This window comes from Microchirus variegatus, assembly GCF_963457635.1.
Source record: "Microchirus variegatus genome assembly, chromosome: 17".
NCBI lineage: Eukaryota > Metazoa > Chordata > Actinopteri > Pleuronectiformes > Soleidae > Microchirus > Microchirus variegatus.
This window is the reverse complement of record NC_139818.1, coordinates 8881253-8907856: the sequence shown is the minus strand read 5'-3', so window position 1 is coordinate 8907856 and position 26604 is coordinate 8881253. Positions and strand designations below refer to the sequence as shown.

The 26604-nt window shown below is 39.2% G+C and overlaps 1 protein-coding gene across 1 annotated transcript in view; it reads left to right on the top strand.

The window, feature by feature from the left end:
• Positions 1-9648: 9648 nt before the first annotated feature.
• Positions 9649-26604, top strand: part of plce1 (phospholipase C, epsilon 1) — a gene marked incomplete at both ends in the record, with an annotated part of 52080 nt that continues 35124 nt past the window's right edge. Inside the window, 3 exons of the mRNA XM_083903497.1 lie at positions 9649-9685; positions 17487-17641; positions 18148-18315. Of these exons, the coding sequence (XP_083759623.1) occupies positions 9649-9685; positions 17487-17641; positions 18148-18315 (360 nt within the window). The remainder of the gene's footprint in view (positions 9686-17486; positions 17642-18147; positions 18316-26604) is intronic.

The following is a 26604-nucleotide window of genomic DNA, read 5'->3' as shown; positions in this document are numbered from 1 at the left end:
GGTCATCAATGAAACGTGTGTCTGTCCATGGTCCCCAAAAAAAATCAGTATATTCAACAACGGTTCCTACCAATCTTCCTCCTGTGGGTTTAAATGTGTCACCATTCATTTAGATAGCAGCCTTGTATTGTTGGTCCGAAATGGCTGCCTGAAGGCGTTACTAAGATGTGTTCCCTGTGGCCAGGCTTTCATAGAGGTACTCTGATATTACACAGTTCACATGAACACAGTAAGAATCAGCGGTTCCATATTAATTTAGTTCAAAAGGGGACTTTGGCTGTAGGCAATCTGTTTGATTCTGAGAAAAAAAGTTCTCACTGTTCCCCTGGTGATTGTGGTTGCCCTTTTTTCTCTTCGTGTTGTTTCATTTTTCTTCTGCTGTCCCTTCTCCTTTTCTGCTCATACCATCCTCTCTCTCTCCCTCGCTCTCTCACACTCTCTCTCTTCCCCCTCTCTTTCAAAATCAGACACTCATACATACACACAATGGTCAAGTGGCGTGCGGAAGAAGAAAAAGCCCCAGAACATCACAGCGTCCATGCGACACTTGAGCCTGGATGCGCAACAACATCAGAGAAGAGGTTATATGCACATCAAACACACCCTGCACACACAAACACTAGCCCTAACCCAATGTTAACCCTAAAACCAAGTCTTATCCCTGAAAAGCCCCGATAAAGTTGTAGAGCCCAGACAAAATGTCAAAGTGTCCTCATGAAGAGAGCTTTGTACATTTTTTGGACATCACAGAGATATGGTTACACACACACAGACATTTATTAATGATCAAACCTGCATGTCCCAAGATACCCAGAAGAAGACATTAAAGCATAAACATTTAAACCTATTTACTTAATGGGATAAGAAAACAAACAAATTATCATCATGCATAGAGTGTCTCACCTCTTTTCTCTCTCTCTCTCTCTCTCTCTCTCTCTCTCTCTCTCTCTCTCTCTCTCTCTCTCTCTCTCTCTCTCTCTGTCCCTCTTCTCATGACTTCATTGTCCAGCCAGTTGTGTTGTCGGCCAGTCGCTCTGCTGGTAACTGTTTGTCCCACCTTCTCTGAGGATAAATGATGTTACATATGACATAAATGTAAGCTGATCCTGACATTAATTTCCACTGGCACCGAACCAGGGGCAGACAGTCGCCAGCAAAAATCAAGACAAACAGCATGAGTGAACTCACACACACACACATAATATCACAGAAAGACACAAACACATCAATTTCTTTCTTTCCCTGCATTTCATTCTGACTTGCTTATTAAACCCGATAATACCACATTTTCAGAGGCGGGAAAAGCGAACGCACAAACACACACATCGTGCATATCTTCAACATGACATCGTGTTCTGTTTTAATGAATGTGACGGGAAACCAAAATGGAGCCAGACACGCGCACACATAGCAGCTTAGGGGCTCTTGGCAAGACTAAAGTTTCAGAAACACAGTCCCCATTCGACCACACACACATACAAACACAATTGGTGTGAGAGACTCCATGTCTCTCTGTCCCAGTATGCTACCCAGATACCTCACACTATGCGCGAGCATTACCTTGCTGGACTTAGAGTCATAGTGTGTGTAGTTGTGCCATTTGAATTATTTGAGATTTACTGTACCAGATAGACATGTGTCCCCAGAGATGGTGATGTAACAGATATTCAGTTGGTATTTCGAGACACCGACTCCTCTCGCTCTCTAGCTCTATGTTAGCTTTGATTTGTTGTTGTTGTTGTTTACCTGCAACCAAACTGGTGGAGTTACTGTAACATGTAGCTGCTCAACAAGTCAGTCGTCCACACTATGGTGTGTGTGTGTGCGCATGTATTTGTATTTTTCCCACATGCCGACCAATACCTGGTCCTAATGAGGCAGAGTAACTGGTTAAAGGTTTCATATGTTAGAATGTGGCCAAAACTACGACTACTGCTACTACATTCAAATTCAAAATACAGAGGAATTTTAGGTTTCGTTTTCTGACATAACTGGTAACCCGTGGTTGCTCGGCAGCTGAGACGCTACTGGCTGCAATGATTGGTAGACGGCGGTAGGTGGCGCCACATGCCAGAACATGATTTCAAAACATAAACATGATTTGCAATCTTCAAAATATTTTTTTTTTAATGCAAATATTTTGGCTGTACTGTTGTTGTTGGTGTGTTCAGTTTGTTATATGAACATTATTCCTGAGTCTCTGTGACATATTAGGAGGATTTTATGGCCAGTTGCTTTAGATGTATTACATAATGCACCTTTAAATTTAGGGATAACATTTGAATTGTGGTTAGGGTTAGGCATGGATGAGTGACGAATGAATCGAAGTCAATGCAGTGTCCTAAGAAGAATAGCTGTGTAAACCACTGTGTGTGTCCGTGTGTGTTCTTGTATGGATAGCTTTGTGAGGACCAACACATTTTATAAACCATAGGGAGTTAGGACATTTTGGGAAAGTGAGCACATTTTGGCTAGTCCTCACATTCTGTCACCCCCTAAAAGGCTTTTTCAAGGTTAAGACTTTGTTATATCTTTTTTCTGGTCCCCAGAACATTAAAAATGGTTAAGAGGGTTAGAATTAGGTTCACATTAATTGTGAAGGTTAAGGTGTGGATAAGGGGCTAGGGTATTCATTTTACCCATGATGGTGTCCTCACTAAAACAAGTTTGGGTGTGTGTGTGCTGCAGAGCTCAGGCCAGAGAGAGAGAGAGAGAGAGACGGGGGGAGCTGGAGCTGATCAAAATGAGACCTCATAATTAAAATATGACCAGCTGTGTCAAACACGAGTAGTATGAAATAATAGTCAGTATTAGTCTGTTCCATATAAAGCCCTGGTACAGTCTACAGCTGATCTACATGAAGGACCTGCTAACTATTAATCAAATAGCTAACAGCCAGCACTTGTGGAAAGTCCTGCATCTGAAGATTGTGGTTGACTGCCAAATCCTGAGTCCTGATCAGTTAAAAAAAAATATAATAATAATAAAAATCCAGAGAACAGCTCTGATCTGATACTTGAGCAGGGGATTACATCATGTTTACAAATATAATATATAAGAATGACTCAATACCACTTAGTCGATATGGTCGTTTGAGGTGTTTACGACAATATTTGTGCTGATGCATTTACCCAACCCAGCCATTTCAAGCCATTTCATAAACATAATGCTCCATCAGTGAAACATATGTTTGGCTCAAATGCAGTCGGCTCCATTGGGACATCGACACAATTCTCTTCTTTTTGGCTCTATACACCACTACAATCGCTGCATGAAAAGTGGGATTTGTGTGGCAGTTATCGTCCCTGTGAATTACATGCAGTCTAAAGCCCAATTTATACTCCTGCATAAAATGCTCTACGTTGGTTACGGAGACCCCTCTACGTCGCCGGAGAGCTCGTCAGAGAGCCTCTCCGTCATCTCCGGCTGCACAAAATATTTTATAAGTGTCCATCACTCCATCATGGGACAACAGAGACGGCAAGGGCTGCGATTGGTCCTGTATCCTTGTATCAAAAGTAGTCGTTCTCTCTCGGACGCCATTGCTTACTGTCGCTGCAAGCTTGCACAACAACCTTGCGTAAGCGACCCCTACTGATCGGGCAGGATATTTCATTGCGAATCCTGCACCACGACGGAGATCTATGAGGGTCTCCGTAGTTACGCAGTTGGAGAACGCATTACGCAGTTGTAGAAGTATAATATGGTGAGGTGAGAAAGGTGAGAAACTAAATATCCAGGAGTGGGTAAATGGCAACTGTACAAATGCAAATCAGGAGTGTGCGTGTCTCCACGGAAAAGATACACAAGTCCCAGGGAGCCATTGGGTTTTGCTCAATAGACGTACGTTTCGTAATTAGTTTGTGTCCCTGTAGAAGGAATTTCAGTTTACATTTTGATGAGGCATTATTTCAATTTGAGTATTATTTCATTTTATTATGTGGTTGGAAACTGGATTATACCACCACACCTTTAAACTTAGTTGTGACATGTTTCAACATTGTGTGTAGATTCCCAGCTGATCAATGTAACTCTGATAGAATGATTAACAATTGCTAAGGTCCATTTGGACCCTGTTCATTGTTTGCTATGAATGATGAGAAAACAGAAGAAAATAACTTTAAAAAAAAAATCTTTAATGGTGCCTGACAGTTTAAAACAGTTTACATGTTTTATATAGTATAATGATATCTATACAAACAGCCCCCAAAAAAGAAGAGAATGTTCTACATATGAAAATATTTACATTTTTACACTTTTTTAGACTTCTAAATTTCAGTGGTATGACAACTGTCACCTTTTCTCTAGTACTGCTTAACTGCACAGTGGATGTGTTTACAATACATCTTCCAGCAATGCGTTCCACAGGGAGAAACGATACTGGGTGTGATGTGTCCCTGCAAACTCCAAACTTCTACTGGCTTTCCATAAAAATGTCTGTCTGGATGGGGATGGGAGAAAGTGTTGCAATTCCTACACCGTTCACTTGATTTGGATGTAAATACCCTCAAAGTAAAGCGGAAAGTGTGCACATCTTGTTCGTTTCATTTCAAATCCATTGTAGTGGTGTATCGAGCCAAAAAGAAGAGAATTGTGTTGAATATTGTCCCAATATTTATGGATCCTACTGTAAATAAGAAATTAACAGCCAACAACATGATTGTTGCTGCTTCTTTAACCATGTTTTAACTATCTATGTTTAGTGAATCATGTATGTGAGTTGAAATGTGTTGACCAGTATTGAACCAATACTGGTCTCCGCTACTGATTGTTCTCCAATCCAACTTTATTTGTAAAAGTCCTTTAAAACAATCACAGTGGAACTAAGTGCTGTACATAATAATAAATAAATGACATAAAAGCTCACACGAGGCTATAAAATATGTATAAAAAAAACAAATGAAAAGACATAACTCATGGATAAAAGTAACTGCCACACAATAAAACACAATAAAAACAAATACAATCATTTAATTACATTATTTAATTTAACTTAATTATACAATACAATATAAGACAATACAGTGATGTATAAGAAAAAATTATATATGTTTTCATATAACGCTGGGTCACTTATTGCACATTATATCCATCCATTTCACAGCTTATTTACTGAGTAAACCTCAGGAGTGGCTCTGACCCAAATGCTTTCAAGGATTACCCGGAAATTCGCCTTGTGTATTCTTAGACTTTTAGTGTGAGTGGTGAGAGGTGGAAGGGTTTCCTCCACACTTAATTTTTCACACACATACACCAATTGGTGATAGTGAAATTGACCTCTGCGTTTAAGCCATCCTCATTACACTCGCGGGGCACAGGAGCAGAGGGCAGCACTTATCTGCACCTGGGGAGCCATGGGGGATTGGGTGCCTTGACCCGTCTTGGGATTGAACCAAAGTCCTTCCGGTTACGAGCCCATTGGCGGCCCATGGCTATAAATCATATCTGAATGTGTGTTAAAGGTTTAAGTTGGAAGGAACATTTTTGTTTTATTGTATTTTTTCTGTAAAAGTGGCGCAGGGCTGAGTCAGTGAACAACTGGAACTTGTAAAATGCTAATACACATTGGAAAAAATACCAAGTGGCGGTGTGAGTGTGTGTGCGCCAGAGAGGCCATAAATCATATCTGAATGTCTGTTATTTAAGGCAGTTGTTTTCGTTTTAATGGAGTTTGTCTTTGTGAACCGTGTAGACACCAGTGACCGCTGCATGTTCTGTCCAGGTCAAACACTGCTCACTGTTCACTGTCAGGTCAAACACTGCTCATGTTTGAGACTTGGTTAGGAGTAAATTTCCCGTGTCTCGTCAGTCAGAAGTGCACTCATGCTTTTTTTATGTGAATTTTTACAAATAGAGACTGCGCTGTAATGAAAATTTGCTGATTTTCTCTATATGGACCTTGGTTCAGTGAGGAAATGTAAGGAACATGTTGACATAAAGCAGCAAACACAGTCTTTAGAATCTAAAGTTTAGATTATGTACACTTAATTTGGCACAGATTTTCTGAGGTCAGTCATTTGTTAATTGGCTGAAATTACAGTTTATAGCAGCCCTTTTTTCACTTAGAGTAAGCCAGAACAGAAAGGTGCACACAGCAAAGTCAGCCCCCACTATGGCTACATTCACATTACCAGACTGAAGTGACTCATGTCTGTTTTTTTATTTGTTTTTTTGGCAGTTGTTATGACTCAGATTTATACAGTTGATGTGACTCAAATCTTACATATTTTTTTTTTGTTAACAGAAATCCAAAACCCAGTTCTAATTTTTTTTGTGGTTCTAAATCTAATATGCACTAAATGAACAAAGGTATTCGGATGTCTGACCATTACACCAACAGGGACTGTCATGATTATATTCAAATACAGTATAGAGTTCTTAGGAGTTGGTCCACTTTGTGCCCATTTATTCTGTAGCGCATTTATGAGGTCAGGATGTTAGACTGATGTTAGACAAGAAGGCCTGGCTCATAATCTATGATCCAGTTCATCCCAAAGGTGCTCGATGGGGTCGAGGTCAGGGCTCTGTTGCGGGCCAGTCAAATTCTTCCACACCAAACTCGTCAAACCATTGTCAGTCTTTGTAGTCCTTGCTTTGTGCATTGGGACATGGTCATGTTGGACCCTCCTCAAACCGTTGCCACAAAGTTGGAAGCATAGCATTGTCTAAAATGTTTGCTGAAACGTTAACCCAAAGCCCGATTAAAACACCTATACCTATACTTTGTAGTGTGGCCGTATATGTGGCCATGCAACCTGAATATGAATGATCATATCAGAATCCATGCAGGCATTTGCTCTCTCGTAAAATCAAAAAGTGCAGGAGAGTGTCGTCCTCTCGAGCTAAATCTCACTCACAGATTTGCTGAAGCCTCAGAATTTACCCTATACGTGAGATCCATAAAGGTGCGTTTTATCTAACATATCTTCCACTTCAATACTGTGTGGACTCAGAGCAGTCGCCAAAACATGCAAGACATCTGTAGTTTACAGTGTGAACCGTCAAATCTCATCTGCTAATGAATCAGTTGGACAAAGTGGCTGTGTAATCTGAGCATAGCCTAAGTCAGTACCTGAAAGCAGCATTCAAATTCACGTTACATGATTTAAAACCACTATATTCTTTGTGTCTACACCTTGTGAAACTAAGAAAACTGTTTTAATCGATTGAAAAAATGTGTATTGGAAAATGTTAAATCGGAGCAAATCACATACATTAGCGACGGATGGATGTTACAGATTTGTGGTGATTAAAAGTGTCTTCACTCTCTCCGCTCTTTTACTATGAAAAATAAAACCTCTCTAAACCACAGTGGTTTGACCACGTTCATGTAAACTATAAGTGGGAGTGGTCTAAGTGCTTTCCTTTGGGTTCTTCCCCTTAATAGCAACATTTACTGTTCAGCTGAAAAGGAAGTTGGCAGCCCAGTGAGAGACCATCCATCCATCCTTCCAGCTCAGTTATGCTTCAGTTTCTTTATTTCTTTCCTTCTCTCTCCTTCCTCTCAGTCGTCATTGTACATTGTGTTGACAGCAGATGTGATGGGGAACCACTGTGAAAGGAAGTCACAAGGATTTTTAGGACACACATTGTTTACAGAAATACTTCTGTGGAGGCTCCTAGATTGGATTGTGACATTTTGTAATATCTTCGGTATTTGTGTTTGTCATTTCTGTTTGTATTTAAATGTTAACTTCTGTCTTGTGTTAGATTTTACAGCATTTCAAGAATATTTCAATACTTCATGTTGCTGTTAAAGTCTTTTCTGACAGGAAACTGAAGTTTGTAAAGTGCTCACTCACAGGGCTTTCCACAAGCGCCGGCTGACTTAAAAATTAAATGTTTTTCTAGCAGACCGACAATAATGTCTAACTGAACCGCACTTATTTAAGTTGTGATTCGCTCTGCTTGTACTGATAATAACCACAAATTGCTCTGATCAGCGCCGACTTCGTTGTTCACGAGTGAGAGAAACTGATCCGCAGCCTGACATGCTGTGTGAAACCAAACGGACTCATAAGAGAGTATTTTCATAAGTCAGATTAAAGGGAGAATGTTCGCTGAGTGTTTAATTGCACTAATGAATAAAAGAAGTTGCAATATGTTGTAGTAGGCCTAATAATAATAATAATAATAACAATAAAAAATATTATATCGTAGGGATGCACCAAAAATGTGGCGGCCGAAACGTATGGGCAAAAAATCATCTGATACCTCAGTTATTCCCTTAATTGCAGCGTTAAAGAGTCTTCTTCACAAAGATTGAGACGGAGCACGGAGTGAAAACAATGAAAAGTGTGCTCGTCTTCTGTCAACACTAACATCTACTCGGATCCCCTGCACTTCATCGTGACCGTACTCGATCCTCATCATGAAGATTATAATTTGGATGTAAAGATAAAAACCTGCGTGTAGAGAAATGATCCAGGCTGCGTTGGATACGGAGAGTCCGCTTGGAGATGGAGGAGCAGAGCAGGGGCAGTCCACAGAAAAAAAGGCCTGTCTGTCTGCACTAGATGAGGGGCACCTCTATAATATAATATACTATAACTGCAATACCTTGACTTTAGTGAGGTTTAAGTACACACAGTCCCAGCCATAACAATAAAATTAGATTTAAAAAAAAAAAACAATGCTACAGAATTGGCATAATGATTTATTTCCGTTTTTCGGTTTCAGCCAACAGTTTTCATTACGGTGCATCCCTAGTAATATTGCTCTTGCCAATGAAGCTCTTTCTTTTTCATGTGTTTCCCCAGCTACTTCCCAAAGTACATGTTTTCTGTCATACAGAGTTCTGTATTGCCTTTACTTCATGAGTCACCATAATGGTCCTTCAAAAAGCCTCAGAATGCCCCATCTTTACCTCAAATTTTCAAAAGCTCCACATGCCCCACAATATTCCGGGGAGTGACATAATAATACATTTAAATTCGCTGGTGGACCAGCTCAACAACTCCTGTGTGCCATGATGTAAAACCGTTGATTTTCTGTATGGACTTTGGTGCGAGGAGTGAGATTATGAGTCCATGACTTGGCACAGGGGGCATTCACAGCGCAGTTAGAAAAAAAAATGAACAACCATATACAATAATTGGATTGTATGCATTGATTTTGAGTAAAATAAAACTAAAGTACTATTTTCTCTATGCACCCATCCTTTACTTTCTTACTTATACGTTATATTGTTGTGGTTTAGCGTGTGTTTGTCCAGTGGGATGGCCTGATCCAAGTGTAGTGCATGGCTGTGAACTATGTATGGTGTCAGTGAAGGGTGGGCGGGAGATGTCGAGGGGGGACAAAGAGGGAGAGGGAGTGAAGGAGTAGTAGTGAGTCTTCAGTCTAGACAGAGACAGAAAGAGAGAGAAAAAGAGGAGACGCTTTGCTGATAAGCCATGGGAGAGCAGCCAGGTAAGCAAGGGAGAGACTAAAAGACAAAGTTGGAGAGGGTTCAAGTCAAGAAATGGAGTAAGGGAGAAAGAAATAGAGCTGACAGCGGGGGATAACGAGAGAGAGAGAGGGAGAGAAAGAGAGAGCAGCTGCAGGAGAGAGGAGACTGGCGGCTCAAATGTGGTTGAGTGTACCTCGGTCGCCCCGGCACTGAGCTGTCAGTGTGGGAGGCAGAGTGGCCAGCTGTATCCAGCAACCATGAAGCACTCTCACAGAATGGACTTCCAGCTGATCAGTGAGTAGAGGGAAATATACTGTGGGTCTCCACAAAGCTGACAGAGAGACAGAGAGACACAGAGAGATAATTTTTAAACTTTAAACAGGTATTTTAACGGCTAAATCACACACAGCTGCTCTGCAAATACTCACATATGTGTGTGCACATTAGCTTTACACATGTTGTATCTAGTATGATCGGCTCTTAAGGAGATACAGTTTGTTAAAAAGGATTAGTTTGTTTGCATGGTTCATCCACGACACAGCTTATGATGAATCACCACAGATTCATAAATGTTTATTGATTCTACATTTTCTATGTTTTGCTCATTTGCTTGTGTATATTAATAATGATTTGAAAGAAAAATACTGCTGTGGAGTGAGAACACTTGTCTGTCTGTTTTTGCCGTGTAATCGTTGCGACTCGCTGAGTCACAGTTTCACTTTTCGGCAGGTTCTTTCACTCTCTTTTCCGTTGCACTCATGGGCTTTGTACTGTAAAAAATATCCCCCCCGACTACCTCTAACCTATTTTTCCATGCTGCTTTATCAGCAGATAAGTACTGACCTGGGGCAAAAACATTTCTTAAGATAGCTTTATGTGTTTTTTGGATTGCTTTATGTTTTGCGTTCTGCCTTGCAAGAATTTTTTCAATGATAATTCGTTTTTGTTTAGAACTGTGGATTTATGAGGTACTGACATTATAGTCACTGTGTACTAAGAACCGGAGGTTTATACACCACTCACTCTCCTGCACCTGCAAAGTCCATAGAGAAAATCTGTGTTTTTAGCTCACATGGACACAGGAGCTGCTGCTTTACCGCTGTCTCGTTTGCTAAGTTTGTGTCATTTAGGGGAATTGTGACGAAGGATTTCAAACACTGAAGTTACAAAATGATTTGAACTTAATGATAAAGGCAGAAGTCTATCTTTACCTATCTTATGCAGTTTACTTTTATTAATGACTGATAATGAAACGTATGGAATGCAAACTTTGAATACTCTAAGCAAGGGAGCAATTAAAAACAAACCTTATGTCTATATTTATTCTGAGTTTTCTGAGATTGCACATTAAAGGTGCTGCTAATGTATTCATGTTTCAGTTAGAGCCTCCCTTTAAAAAAGGTCAGAAGAACCTGAATGTTACAGTTGTTTATGTGTGTGCGCGTGCGTGTGTGTGCACTTCCTGATATAAGTGGGAGAAATCCCCATGATAACTGCTCAGTGTTTATGTTTGCTGCTGCCGCTGCTGCTGCTGCTGCAGCCTTTCAGCTGTGTCTATGTCCTGTGAGTCCTTATTTATTCTTGTCTGTTTACTACGACTTGTTATTTATTATCTGTTTAACGTCTGGCCACTTTTTTTGTCCATGCGGATTTGTGTGTGTGTTTTTGTGTGTAAAGACAAACCGATTTCAGATGGTATTATTTGTTTTTTGCTTTGGTCTTTAAGAGAAATGTCTGATATTGGACTTTACAGCTTTTGTGTTATTAGTAGTTTTTTACTATAAATGTTGTCGATAATTTAAATTTCAGAAGTGATAAATCATGCTATGTTCACAAACAAACATACATTTTTAATCCAAAAGTATATTCAAAGAATTTAATTTATTTACCTGCTCTTACCTTTAATTACTATTTAGTTTATAGTTAATTTATTATTAATGTAATAATAGTTTATACAGTGCACTGCAGTAAAGACACTAAATGTAGACTTGACAGCCAGACCATTAGCCTTGTTTGCGAAACATTTATTTAAGTTGAGCAATTTTGTGGCAGCATCATAACGCAGGCTGAAAATGTTGTTGAATATTGCATTGGTCATAAAAAATACATAATGGATGGCCTCTAAAAGACAGATATAGATAGATAGGTAGATATATATTGTATGGCTAGATTGTAGCTTGTTAATATTTTAATAAATAACATGTGAGTTGTATTGCATGTACTGTATGATGGTACTATTTTTATAGGTTCACAGGGCTCATGTATTACTGTCCCGTAAGTGTCATGTGCTACACCTGTTTAAATGCCCTGCATAGACCCTACATCCTGCAGGGAAGTTGTCATCAGCTCTAAACATGCGTGTGAGAACACTGCACACGTGTGTGCTGCGCGAACTCGGCTGACAAAGACAGACAGACAGACAGTAGACAGAGTTTATTCCAAAGGAACACACCTGTGCATACATGTGCACGCATTATGCGCCAATGCATGCATGTTTCCTGATTAAAGCTGACAAACATTGTTCAGTGCACGCATGCACACACACAGGATATTTGTATTCAGCAGCATCAGCATTACAGATGAGTAAACTGTTGCATAAAAATCACAGGGACATCATTAGTCCATGTCCACTGTTCTGTCCGTGTCGCAGCAGGAGTGCTGCATGTTCAGTGTGTTTGGTGTTTATGGTCTGGAGCCTGTTTCCTCATTTCTCCACAGCTGATTCTAGATACACTTATCAGTGCAGGGAAAGAGCCTGTAATCTGGGTTTATTTGTTAGTTTTCTCTTTGCTTCTGCTTGTGCACGTGATGCTTTGCAGGAATAGGTTCATAAATCAGATACGATAAGACAAGGAAATCCTAAAAAAAATTAAAGTAATAAATAGTGAACACGTTATACACCACCAAGTATGTTAAAGTAATAAGAAATAATATTAATATTGCAATGTCTACAAGTTAAACTGTCTTTAACCCAAATATGTACAACATGTACAGAAATGTTGGTTATACATTATCAGATATACAGTATATATATATTTTTAATGATATTTTATACTACTAGTTATAAAAGTACTACTATTGATGCTTTTGTTTTATATACTTTCTTTTTGTATACAACTACTTTTCTACTTCAACACTCATCAAAATAAGAATAGACTGAAGCACAAGGTTTTTTTTTCGGGTCCTTTATAACGTTTAAGAAAGAATAAGAAAAAAAACATACTCTTTATTATTTGACATTTTAATGCTTTTTTTTTTTTTTTTTGAAACTCACATTATCAGTTCATCAGTCAGATCACTCTTCTTACTTTATATGTTTCAATGACTCACAACAATCTGAAATTTTACTTTACTAATAATACCTCTTGACTTAAAAACACAGAATACAGAGAGCGTTCCCACTGTTTTAAATGCACACTGTCTTAACAATTTTAAGCTGCAGCACCCAATAAATAATTCATTAGTAAAATCATGCCATGAATAACACATTATGAAGGTTATTGAATTGCTGATATCGGTTTGTTTCTTACGCATTTCCCAAATAAATTCTAATTTTGATCCAGGTTCTTTGACGTAAAACAGCAGTCAGTTTGAGATACCTTTATATTGAGAGAAGTTTAAAAAAAACAAAACAAAAAAAAACATACAGTATGTAATGCAGAAAAACAAGGAATTAAAGTGTTTAAAACCTAATCTGTCCTTTTGTTTAGCACATTTGCTTTTAAATGAACTCGTCGGTATCTGGTTAGAGCCTTTGGTCACTGCAGCTTTGTGTGCCTGTGTGTTTCAGCCCCCCATCGTCTGATGGATGGATGAATAAATGAATGATGGAGCCACTGTGTGGTCATGAATTTCATATGACCAATTTGAAGGCGACACCATTTCCACTTCAAAAGGGTCGCTTGTAAAAACTGTTTTTTTCATCAGGTCACGATGAGCATTAAATGTATTATTATTGTTTTTATTATAAGGCCCATGTGCTTCAAAGGTGACTTAAGTGATCATATGAAAGTTTAGAGATGTTAATAATATTTAATAATATTAGATGCAGTGTTTATTTGTGCCTAGGATTCGCTGATTTATTCCCTACAGTCTCTGAAACACATTTTCTTTTTTCCGCGAGTGAATTATTGGCATTCTTATGTTTTAATAAACCTAGACATGATGCAGAGGTGTTTTCCAGCTCTGCACTGTATCATATATCATCATTTAAATCCCCGTTTCTCTGTAGGACTGTAGGCAAAAAAAGAAACGTGTGGATTAAGTTGTCGTTTCTCTGTGACTGATGGCTCACCTGCTGCAGTGCAAACCACAAAATGTCCACTTCTTCGCTTCCTTTCACATTTCCTTCCATCTATCTCCCGCTCCCCTTGTTTTTTTAAATTATTTTTATTGCTTGAATGAAAAAAAAAAGAAAATCATCCATCTTTTCTCTGATCAAACAAGCCTTTTTTTGTTTTCCCCACATGCACGCATTACTGAATCTGTGAGGCCAGATCCACAAATCAAACTGTGCAAATAAGCAAGTGTTTTTCCTGCAGAGCAATCACAGTGCGGTTGCCATGGCTACCTGTGGCACATCTCAAAGATTACCAGGGGCAACCTTTTTGTCACTAAGTGCATGCACTTGTGAATGCATATGCACATTTACATTATAGTACGGTAATCATTTTGCAATACTGTGGTTGTACCATATTATTTCTTAGTAATGGCAATGGAAAATGTGCGTGGGATACAAGAGAGGATGAATTTCAACTTTATAATATGTTAATTATCACTTTTGATTCACAATCATTTTTCGTGTGAGTGTACTACACTGATGGTATCCTGGAGTAATTCTCATTATCAAGTTATTACATTTATATTTTGCAGGAAATAATATGGTATTACTGTAAAATTATCTCTTTATTGCTTCAATATGACATTCGATCACCGAGATCATTACTACACTGTAATGCAAAGTGTTTGCACAATTTATATGTGTGCATTTGTGGGTAGAGTTATAATAGAGATCACAGAGTTTGTCTTATTTCTTTGCATTAATGGTATTTTACTAAAAGCATCGTACAACTCTCCACTGCTCTCGTTAAAGTCTGCAACGAACAATAATTAGCATTCTCTATTATTCTACGTATTATTTCCTAAATTGCCATGTATGAAATATCATAAAATCATAATGAAATGTTGATCTGCGTTTCCCAAACCTCAAAATGACGACAGCCACACCTGAATATCCACAAAGACATTACGTTTACTGTCAAAGAGGAGCGAATAAGTCGAAACATATTCACACTTATGAAGCTGAAATCACAGAACTTGTTTTTTTCATTAAAAATAAACCCACCCACAGTTGAATTGGTAGTCAATAAAAGTTGCAGATTAATCTTGTAGTCAACTTAAAGCTCACATAGAGTGGTCCTGTTGCACATAAATGTTAGTTATGGAGGTCTACTTACATATATTAACTTGTTTTAGTCAAAAACCTCCTAGTTGCTGTAAACGAGCCGATAGAAATCCTTCTTTTCTGACTCAATTCCCCAGCCACGATATTTCAGACATAAATCTCACACCCAGAAGACAGAGTGTGTTGTGATTGGCCAGCCAGTGTAGAGCCTTCCCAACTGTCTTGTGATTGGCCAGTACCCGGAAGTGACATAATCAGCACATCCTCTCTCAGAAGCACAGCTCCCCCCTCTGGAACGGTGGATGCACTGCTACTCATTATCAAAACATTGTTTAAACAATGTTTAAAAATTGCTTCTTCACGACTCCCCGCTGCAGTCTCTTTTATGACTTTGACCCGGAGTCAGACCCAGAGTCAGAAGACACTGTCGCTCGTGAAACACCTCCACAACGGACGTTATTCTTCTTCTGCGGTTCAATGTACGTAACCGGATGTGCCCGGACTAGTGCCCGGAGCAGGACGATCTTATGTTCAGGAGAACTGCTGTTTACGTAACCGGACCGGTTTTTTCAGAGATCTCGCTGAGCCCGAGATTACAATAAAACACAGCATTCTCAGCAATGGCAGAACTGTTTGTTTCGAAACTTCAGGGCTTCATAAACAAGGTAATGACACAGATGCAATGTTAATTGGAACTTCCGGTCTAGGTCCGCTTTAACAATCAAAGTAGCTCTAAGTGAAATATGCATGTTAAATAGCTCTATATTAGTCTCTCAGGACTCTGACTCAAAGAGTCACTTTATCACTTCATCCACTCAGTAGCCACAATTCCACAAAGAGGTGGTCCTGTCCTTCTGGTGACGTTAGGTCATTTGTCAGTGAGAAAATGACCTGTCCCCTCACCAAACACATCAATAAGATGACACAGGGAAGAGGGATGGGCATGCTAATAGCAGAAACAGACAGGAAGTTAGCCAAAAAAATCACTGACGGCAGTTTTAATCAATGAAATGTTGCAGCCCTACAATTGATTCACGTACTAATAACATTTTATATGTTCCTTTGCCTCAATCGTAATAACAGTGGTGACATATGCTAGAATGTGTATCAATAAAGGTTGTCTAATGACTTGAGTCTCAACCAGTGATTCCTAAAGTCTGGGTTGGGGACCCACAGATGGATCATGGGAGGGGTTTGTTGGGACCCCAAACAAATTTCAAACCTTTTTCCGATTTGATCAAATCAAAATGATATTATGTGTTGCAGATATGGCTTTAAATTAGTAGCTACAATATGAACAATTTTGCTCTCGTGGCTATTTCTATTGTGATTTGGATCACGGTGGTTTGTTGTCTTTAAAAAGGAAACACTGGTCTAAACCATTCAGCAACATTCGCTCGTGCAAAACGTTGGTTGGCAGTCTCTGCTGCGGGAGAGGAGAAACTCTATCCCAGTGACTAAAATAGGATCTACGAGTTACTGCAGCTCAATGTAGGTGAAATTCCTCAAAGAGTGCCTCAAATGCTTCCTGGAAAAGCTCAGACTGTTAGTTTATGTGGCATACATCCCAACAATGTTCTGTATGTTTACCTGGCAGCACGAGCACCAGTGTAGAAACTGTCCATTAGTCCTTAGTAAGCAGGGATGAGGATGGTTGCCTGTGCATGTGTGTGTGTAAACAGACAGACTAATGGACCTGACTGAAATATAAACAGAGGAACTGGCAGCTGATCAATGCTGTTTACTTACAGAGGGTGAAGTGTGCACGCTTCCTCTGGACTGACAGAGGCTGTGCACTGACCGATGGCTCAGAAAACGTGTCACCTTTAATCCTGTAAAACTGATCCACAGGCTTGTGTCTGTCACTGTCAAAGAAAAACACCAGAGTAGATAATGTCTCAATTTCAAAGGCATAGTTCACACGTTTTCAAATGTGGGTCTCTGAGGTGTTGAAACTCTGAGGGTTTCTCTGAGGTGAAGTGAAAATCTGGCAGTCAGAGGTGGATGAATTGATAAAAAGGCTTACTGACTTGAATTTGTGACTACTTAAATCTACAATATCTTGAGAACATGTTCTGTTACTTTGATTCTCTATCAGAAAGCCTTGTCCAACTTGAAAATGAAGTTTTCACTTTCCTATACCAAAGTCCATAGAGAAAGTAAGCATTTTTAGCTCATGGAGACACAGTAGTTGCTGGTCTATTGCTGACTCATTTGGTAAGTTTTTGTCACATAATTATAGTAGATGAATCTGAACAATGGATTTCAAACACTGAAGTCACAAAATACCACATTTAAACTGACTGATGGAGGTGCAGTGGATCAACAACTTTCATGTGCTGCGGTGATAAATCACTGATTTTCTTTATGGACTTTAATGTAGGGAGTGAGTCGTCGAATAAAAACAAACAAAAACAAACTTCAGTCATAAAAGATGTGTCTCACAGCTAGACAAAGCAGCAGCAGGTGTAGAGTTTAAAACATGAGTCTTTTGAAAGTGGTATAAGTCTATTTTTACTTTGTCCCCGTTCCCTGTTGGCAGCCATGTTTAATGGACAAAGAGCCAGGAGTCTCAGTGTCTCCTCATCATTTTCACTCATTTCCTTCTCCTCGCTCTCTCTCTCTTCAGCAAAATTCTAATGCTAATGTAATATTCATGAGCTCTCTGTCTTCTTTTCTCTGTCCCTCCAGAGCGTCAGCTGGCCAACAGTATGACCAGCAGCAGCTCCCTTCCTCCCAGTGTCAGTGGGATCAGTAAGGAGCTGGCAGAGCTGCGGCACCTCATACAGTTCCCTGAGGAAATTGCTTGTATCCTCACAGAACAAGAGCAGCAGCTCTACCAAAGGGTAGGTGGAACGTTACAAAAATACATGCTGTTAAAAGAAAAATGTAAATAATATACACTGTGTGGTTATTGTTGGACAGGAAATGGGATTTTCTGGAAGATAAAATTTGAAAGTGAGAGTTACGGTGCTATACTTTCAGTCCTTGCAAATCTTCTTCTCAATACTTCCTGGAGCAAAAGAAAACACTTTCCAGTTTAAGTCCAAACTTTTTAAATCCAGACTTGTATAACATGTTCCTCTTGATTTCAAATGAATTCAGTGTTTTGTGAGGCCACTGTGACCTTGAATTTTGAAAGGATTCCCACATTGCGTCTTTAAGGTATAATTTTCACAAGAATGTGATGGACAGCACGAAAGTATTGTGCCTTTTGACCTGGCTGTTCCCACTATGGAAACGTAGACACACATTTTGATTGACAGATGTTAGCAGATGGGGAATTTGTAGAATAATAATCCCAGTCTAGGTTTGTTGAGCCATAATGTCTTTCCTGTCTGCCCATCCTCAGGTCTTTCCCTTGGATTACCTCTGTTTCCTCACTCGAGACCTGGGCAGTCCTGACTGTCAAAACAAACGCCACCCACACCTGAAGTGTTCGCTGTCGGCGCCTAACATGCCTACCCAGAATGCTCAGCGGAGTAACGCAGTAGAGGACCTGGTGGCAAGATTTAATGAGGTGAGGAATCTGCTTTTATTGTACTTTTACTGTGCGTGCGATTGCCTGTACTAGGCTGTGAGAAAAAAAAGTTATTTATATTCAAACCTATCCTCACAAGGATATTTTATCAGGTTATCTCAAATTTAAAGGGCTTTTTTAAAGTGGAATTTATTTAAGGTCAGTGTTAGGTTAAGGATTAGGGAGAATGCTTTGTTTGGGCTGCCAAAATGGTTTTGACAGAATCACTTCATGGACCCGTGTGAGTGCACTTGTATTTGTTAACTTTTTAGCAACTTTTCTTGCCTTGTTCTGATGGTGGCAGAGCCTTATTTTCCTTATTTAAGAAGTGGTTAGGTCAATGTTATGTTAGGCTTTAACTGTTTATGGTTACTGTTAGGGATATTGTTTTGGCTGATAATCAATGTACTGTCCTAAATTGTAAAATGTATTCTATAAAGACAAACTTGGAACTATTTACAGCTAAAGCCTGGGAATATGAAAATGACAATTAAAGCTGGAGTAGGCAACTTATTAGTTAATTCCCTCATCCCCTCAAACCAAGTAGGGTTCAATGTAGCCTCACCAATCAACTATTCCTTTTTGTGAGCTTGCGTACTACAGCTTTTATCAATCCTAATAATAATCTACCAAAACAGCTGCTGCGTGTTTCAGTAAATGCCTTATATTTCACTTATTTATATATATTTTTACATGTGACTTTTCAGTATGCACAATTCTGTGGGGATTAATCATGGCGATAATCCAGTGAGACTGCATCTCCTGAGCTTTGTTTATACTGTGTAGTGTAGTACATGCACTGTATGGGTGAGTTCACATGAAAATCTGTGTTGCAAAGTGCATGGACTAGTTTGATTGTGTGACAAATATGGTTTAAAAAAGCAATGCTTGTCTTGTTTCGATAGGCCAACGCTGCATTTTGCCCTCAGTGACATCATTTCATTTGAGGCCGGAAAAAAATGCGAGTATCGCAATTTGACGTGAATGTGACAGGCTGAAATAGAATAGCAGACCAGAAATTGTGTTTTCCCTTTACGTTGTTATGTTTGCTGTGCGACTCATACCAACCTATCAGCTCGCAAATGCTGTTAGTCGGCTGAAGTTACACTTCAGGGCCTTGTGTCTTTATGGTGACTGACTTTGAGAATAACATTCTGTACTGGTGAGAAAGTGAGGGAAGGAGAGAGAGAGCGAGAGTGTGAGAGATTGGGAATGGTGATGTCATCTTTAAGTTGCACGCCTCGCACGTCAGCTGGTTTTCATTTCAAGTCGGCAAGAAAACGGTTCCCCCCAAATGTGCATTGCTGCCATATATGGGCAGAGTGGAATCGTCAGAGAGATGACAACAGTGATTCTCTTCATGGTGACGCTGATGGAGTCCTCACACGGTTTCACGTCTTGACACTAACACTACACTCCCAAGTTGCTTTAAAGCTGAATGGTGAGTAGACCTGGCGCTTGGCGGTAGAGACGGCTATCGGAGGTTAGCAGAACTAGAGAACAGTTGCTTATGTTGGTAAAGTGATGGTGCACTTTGTGTGATGAGCTGTGATGAGCATAGGGGTTCTTGTCTTATTGGCAAATCAACATGGAAGAGAATCTTAATTGTGAAAAGTGAAGACCTTCTCTACCTTTGTCTCTTTTGTCTGATCATGCACTGGGCCTTATTTGTACCTTGCCATCACCTGCTATCATTTGGGTGACAGTGGATCCGCGGTAGAGCATGTTGTCTTTCTGGAAGGTTGCTGGCTACATGCCAATGTGTCCTTGGGCAAGACACTTGAGAGATCATCAGACCATTCACCATTTATCTCCATTAACAACGCTTTCTTTTCTGGTGATGGCTATAGTGAGTTTTTCCTTGTCAGTAACGCAACAGTTTAATGTGTGATTAAGTTCTAAATATTAACATTTGAAATCTGTTTGTATGCCTGTGAACACAATATAATCACGTAGAATTCCGTTTGAATTTGGCACAAATATTCACTTGGATTAAAGCTGCTATGTGTAACTTTTGGTCAAAAAAAAGTCATTATTCTGCATCTGTTTAATCTTTGTGAATAGAAACAATGTAGCATTAGTTGTATGCCCCATTCTGAAAACATACTCTGTCAAGCAAAACTATCAGACCAGACTGAGGGAGCTTTTGTGTGTATACACCAGCTGTGCAGGATTGGGCAGGAAGAATATGCATGTATTATCCCATGAGGGTTTTCAGTCATATGCCACCCTATTTGCAGATACTTTGCTTTACTAGAGCAATGTTACTGTTGCTTCCGTTAGCCTTGAACTCATTTGACAATAAGTGACAGGCTTTTGTTTATGTTTAAAAGTTAAAAAGCAAAGATTGAAATAACAATTTATTTTTCTTTTGTCACATTTGAGGTTCTGCTTTGTCTCGGTCACATATCTAGGACTCTGTTATTAGCTGATTTGATTCAAGCTGAATAATCAGTCAACTCGTTAAACACTTAAAACACAAATATTATTTCCATGTGTGTTTTGGAGTGTTAATTGAACAAAACAAGACATATGAATAGACACAAAGACACAAAAATATGGTGGGGAAAAAATATGTATATTATACATTTTATTTATTTTATTTTTTATTTACCATATTTTTGCTTTCCATCCAGAATGCATTTTATTTTTTAAATAGGTATGTTGCAGCAAAAGATCCTATGTCGTATATTTTGGTAATTCACCGTTAGCAAATGACAGCCCTCTCCTGGACACGTTCCACTGTTTTCAGCCGTTTGCTTATTAATTTTAGTGTCTTATTTCTTTATTTACACTCGAGAGACAACATTTTGTAAACGCTGAGTCAAAAATTATCTGATGGGTTTCAATCCTGTTCATTTTCAAGCCATGTATGGGAGCGGAGGATCAGGCAGGCGGGAAGGATAGCGGCACGGCAAGAGAAAGTCTGGAGGCTAAGGAAGGCTGAGCGAGTTGGAGCCCTTTGTGTCTGTCTGGAGTGTTTAGCTTTGACAGGACCGGCATGTGCTCATGTCCAGAGTATGTACTTGTTCTCTGTCGACCTTGGTTATGCAATTCATGTATCGAGGAGAACCTGACCCTCATGGTTCAGTTAATAACACGCACGCAGACGGAGACAAACAGACAGACAGCAATATGAACATCAAAGGGGGATCAACTTTTGTCCCACTCTTCTCGCAGCATGCGCGTGCACATGCGAGCGTGCACAACATTTTTGTCAACCTGATACTAGTGCTACGTCTGTTGTTTAAAGAATTTTCACTTCAGTCAACTGTTGCCTCCTGCTCTCATATCGTGTCTCCACTTTTCCTTTTTCACCTATACCCTCTCTCTTCATCTCCACATCCTGCCTGTTATCTCTCACACGCGACACCGACTACACACACTCTTGCTTTCAGAAAGGCGATGGCACACAAGTGCGCACAGTCTGTGGCCGCTCAGAGAGCCAATTTGCAGATGGTCAGAATGATTGAGATGGTGACTGTAAAATAACCCAGCTGCTGACATGGCTGCACGTCGTAGCGTAATGCTAGAAGTGACTGATAGCGGGGTTTCACGCAAGGAACACAGAGCGGGGCGGAGCATCTTTGTCAGTCAGAAAGCCTTATACACTAGAAACGATGCTTCTGCTCGACTGGAGTAACTGGAATTTATGCAGTACCACTTTTTTATGTCTGATACTGACACCCAGGTTCGTCCAGTTTTCAGCCAGACTCGGTCATTTAAAGTGCTTGAATATTTTGTATGAGAAGTTGATATTTAGGTAAATAGTTCTCCTGATGCTGTTGTGCCCTTGTTTGTTACGACACCCTCCTACTGTGGCTCATCAAAGAAAATTGCAAAGACTGACTTTGACCAAGATCCCAAGGACAATCGCATGTCCAGATGCAGAGTGTGCTGCAAATCAATAAAAAGTGGACACCATGGGAGAAGCGGCTGTTATAAGTTGCCCTCCCATCTTAAGCTATGTGCTGTGAGCACATTGTGGTCCTTGAATTTGAGGGAATTGGTCCTGGAAAGTCCCTGAAAAATTTGACATCAAACAAATTTGATGTCAACCAAGCTGTGGGAACCCTTGATAGTGTACCATTATGCAGTCATTTTTATTAACTACATGTTTTTCTTCTCCCTAAAAATAAGTCCACCAAGATCACATGATCACTGCTGATGTGTGCCTTCCTCTCCCAGATTATGGTCATGTATAGTGATGAACCAATGCCAATCACCTGTAGCGATATTGTTCTGATACTGGTCAAAATCAGTGGATTGGATATCAGAAAAAGAAATCATTAAAATCTTATATGATGCTTTAACCTGAAATATGAATTCTTATTCGTGCAATAACAATTATTCACTTTAAATGGAAAAGCTAGAGTTAGGGCTCCAAAATGGCTGATTATAGCTCGATAAGTAAATCTATCGTCTTATGAAGTTGTTTAGAAGACTCTCTCAGACTCTATCAGTATAAAGCCTCTTTCAGACTTTGTTTTGGTACAAATTTAAGGTTGTGATATCAAGGTAGTTATATGATGGTGGGCATCTCTCTTTACATGCTTACAGAAGCATTTGTGTCATATTAAGGGGTCTTGGTATGATGGCACATTTTGTTTTGCTTTTTCTGATATCCAATCCAGTAATTTTGACCAGTATTAGACCAATCCTGAGTATTGATTTAGCTCATTCTAGAAGGAACAGTGTGAAACCTGGCTACATGACATGGTTTATGTCTCATCTCACTGAACAAAGTGAGAGTTAAAGGTACAATGTGTAGTATTTATGGGTTTATATAACCCAAAATCCACTTTTTTATACATATTATGTGCTCCTGCATTGTCTAGTTGCTGTATAATAGTTTTTGTTTCATTTTCGTAGTGTTTCAAAAAGTCATGTAAAATAACATGACCGCGGTTGCATAGCCACTGCTAGCAGCAAGACGCCATGTTTCTACGGGAGCCTGTAAGGACAAACGCGAGAGAACAAAACAAGCGTCTCTTTACCTGTAGCGGAAGTACCGCCTCCTCTCTCTCCGCTTCGTCTGCTACGGCCGCGGTAGCTCGTCCTCTCCCTCACCTCACGAACCTCATCTGCTGACACAGAGAAAGACGACGAGGACGACATTTGACCGGCTGCGGATACCGTAGCGCTCAGGGAAGGGAGGGGGTGAGCAGAGCAGCAGGTCTTTGTTGTAAATTTCAGCCTCTCCTCTAGATGGCACTATAAACTACTTATTTCCCCTTTAAAATTCAAAAACTGTTTGTAATTATGGAGTAGGGAGGAACGATATATGATTTGAATGTGCGTCAGAATAAAACATAGTTACAATGTGTTAATCCTGTTAAATTTCTATGTTCTGGACAATCATGAATGGGAGATATTAGTAATATTTCACAAGTGACTTGATGATTCTGCTCTGCCTACCAACATACAGTCCTAGTGGTTTATTTTATCAAGGTCGAGGCCATATCTTTCCATTCATTCCAGGACCTCATGATTTAGGCTTATCTGATTGATTTCACTTATAAATATTGATATTCCACCTGCAATGCAAAAAAAAATTAAGCATTTAAGGCACATGTATTGCAATAATACTCTACTTTAATTATTTTGGCCCGGATAATTGTGACATCAATGTCTCATAGTGCCCCATATTTAATTGACTGACTAGATCAGACTATGCAGTTTATTACAGCAAAATCAATGGTGCTTAAAAATGTAATAAATTATAATTGAATTAAAAAAATGTGCAGTTGTATGCCATGCACCATAAGGTTATACAGGATGGTATTGTAGGAGTTTGCAGAGCTTCAGATGTTTGAGTTGAAGCACCCGCTAGCGATGTCTGACGGGTGCTTTGTGTCTAATGGCTTACTTATGACTAACTTCCTGTCTGATGCATCCTTGACCTCGACAAACCACTCAGTTTGGTTTTGGACAGTTTATGAGTTATCATAAGCAGATGCGAAAGGAGCACTTCCAAGTAGGTCTGAAAATAATGATTTCATTTCAGTTTACTGGAAGTAACCAGATAATATTCAGCGGAAAATACAGAACTTGTTTTTCAACCGATTAATCAATTACCAAACCTGTTCATTTTGTATTATATCACTAATCAGTTAAATATGAAATTCTGCAATTCCCTGTAATTAAACTCCATCCGAGGATGAAGCTAATGTGAAATAAGCTTTCGGAAAGATAATAAATTGACTTTTTGCTGAGGTTGTATTCATAAATGCTGTTTTCTTCCGAGAACAAACTTTAAACTCTCACGATTTTATTTTCGACTAAACTACATGATCAATTTTACAGGGTTTGGCGGATGAGTGGTGGGATTTGAGCTTAGGTTTTATGTTCCGCAGTTTGAGTAAATAGAGACATTACATCGACAAGAGGAGTTTATAGGAGACAGTTTAAGTGTCTGGGATGGATTAGATTTTAACGGCAAGCCTCCCGGGCCTCGGCCATCAGTGCCTCCATCACACAAGAATGCATACACTGGTTCACTTTCACTCACGGGGAGAAAATACGAGACTTAACAAACCGTGACACTATTAACAAGAGTGAGTAAGAAATGATGACAACCGACTATTTCAAATTGGGGAGGGGGGAAAAACGTTTTATCAAACCCTGCAGATAAGAATGTGTCCATGGACTATGTTCTGTGTCTCATGCAAAATATCTGTGTATACTGTATGTTGAATTGTATATGCGAGTGCCCGAGGTTGATATGCGAGTATCTATGGTGCCATACTGTTTGTGTAAAGACTGGTATTCTGTGCATGGACAAAGGGTTTGGTTGCATGTGTATAATAAAAATAATTATTATTATAATGACCATGATTTTAACATACAGAGCAGCAACAAGCCAGAGTAGAACACAAATCACAAACAAACGCAAAGCAAATAAACCTTCCTGACATTTCTTTTCTTAGGGTTTAGAAACAAAGTTAGTCAACTTGTATACATTTAAACTTCAACCTCCATTCCATTCCCTCATCATCATCAGTGCACCAGCATATTTCAGCGTGCTGAGAATACATGTCATTCAGCAAGCATTGTTTCTTCATTCATCGTAGTGACTGATTCTCGACTGAATCTAATCTGCATGATTTACACAATCATGTTTGCTTTGTGAAAATCTGTCAACTTCAAGGGCGACTTCTTGTTATATTTACTTTAACGTAAGGCTCAACACAATAATTCTGCTTGATTTGAATATATACAGTACTGTGCAAAGGTTTCAGGGCACCACCAGCTCTGTTGTTTTTTCTGTCTGTCAAATTCTGTGATCATTGGAATTTGGAATGAAGCGATGCGACTTAAAGCTGGTCTTATATGTTAGTGAGCTGTCAGTGAGTTCAACTCATGCGTACGTACACTCATGTGTATGTAATGCTCAAGCATGTCTTGAATAAACCTGGCGTAACAGACGTTTTTTTTACAGCAGATATTTCTTTAAATGAAATAGTAGGACAAACACAGGATTTACCAGTAACAATACAATTAAGGTTCCACTCCAGTATTAACAGAGCTGGGTTATTGTTCAAGTGTAAGGGTAGATCACGCTAAATACTTGACACCTATAGAGGATGTTTTTTTGTTATTTTTTAAACAAAAAACTGCATACATATTTTCTGGATGTGTTCCCGTAAAGTCAAATAGAAATAATTATCCTCTATTGTCATTATAGCATTGCTAAAACAACAAATCTAATATTGGCCTAAGACTTCTGCACAGTACTATGCCAGTAATTTGCTTCTAATTGTGTTCATGCTGCAGTTATTGCGGTAAATACATTGAGGATCAATAACGTCAAATACCTTCTTTCTTTTTAATCCGCGGAGAATTGTGTGATTTATTCCAAAGGAAAATCTTATTCACCCTGTGTTTCTGGCATATTAAGTAGTGTACAGCTCTATTCTGTATAGAATCTGACATGTTCATATCTACTATTGATATAAATGTAACACTATGAATTGCATTACTTATAGTTGTGTTATTTACACCAAACCAGTGTCACTCTTTCTTTTTTTTTTAACCCTATTGACCAGTAAAATCACAAAGTTGGCCAAGTATTAAATTGCCCTTTCGTATTCAAAGTGAAGCACTAAGTGAAACAAGTAAACTAACTTGTGCAAATATGCACCAAATCAGTAAACTTCAACTCCAAAATAAAACAAAATAACTTTTGCTCAACACTATTTAGATATCTAAATATATGTAAATATATTTAGATTTCTAAAATCTTGTTGTCAGCTGTAACCCTAGGGCTCTTCATGCTGAGTCTGACAA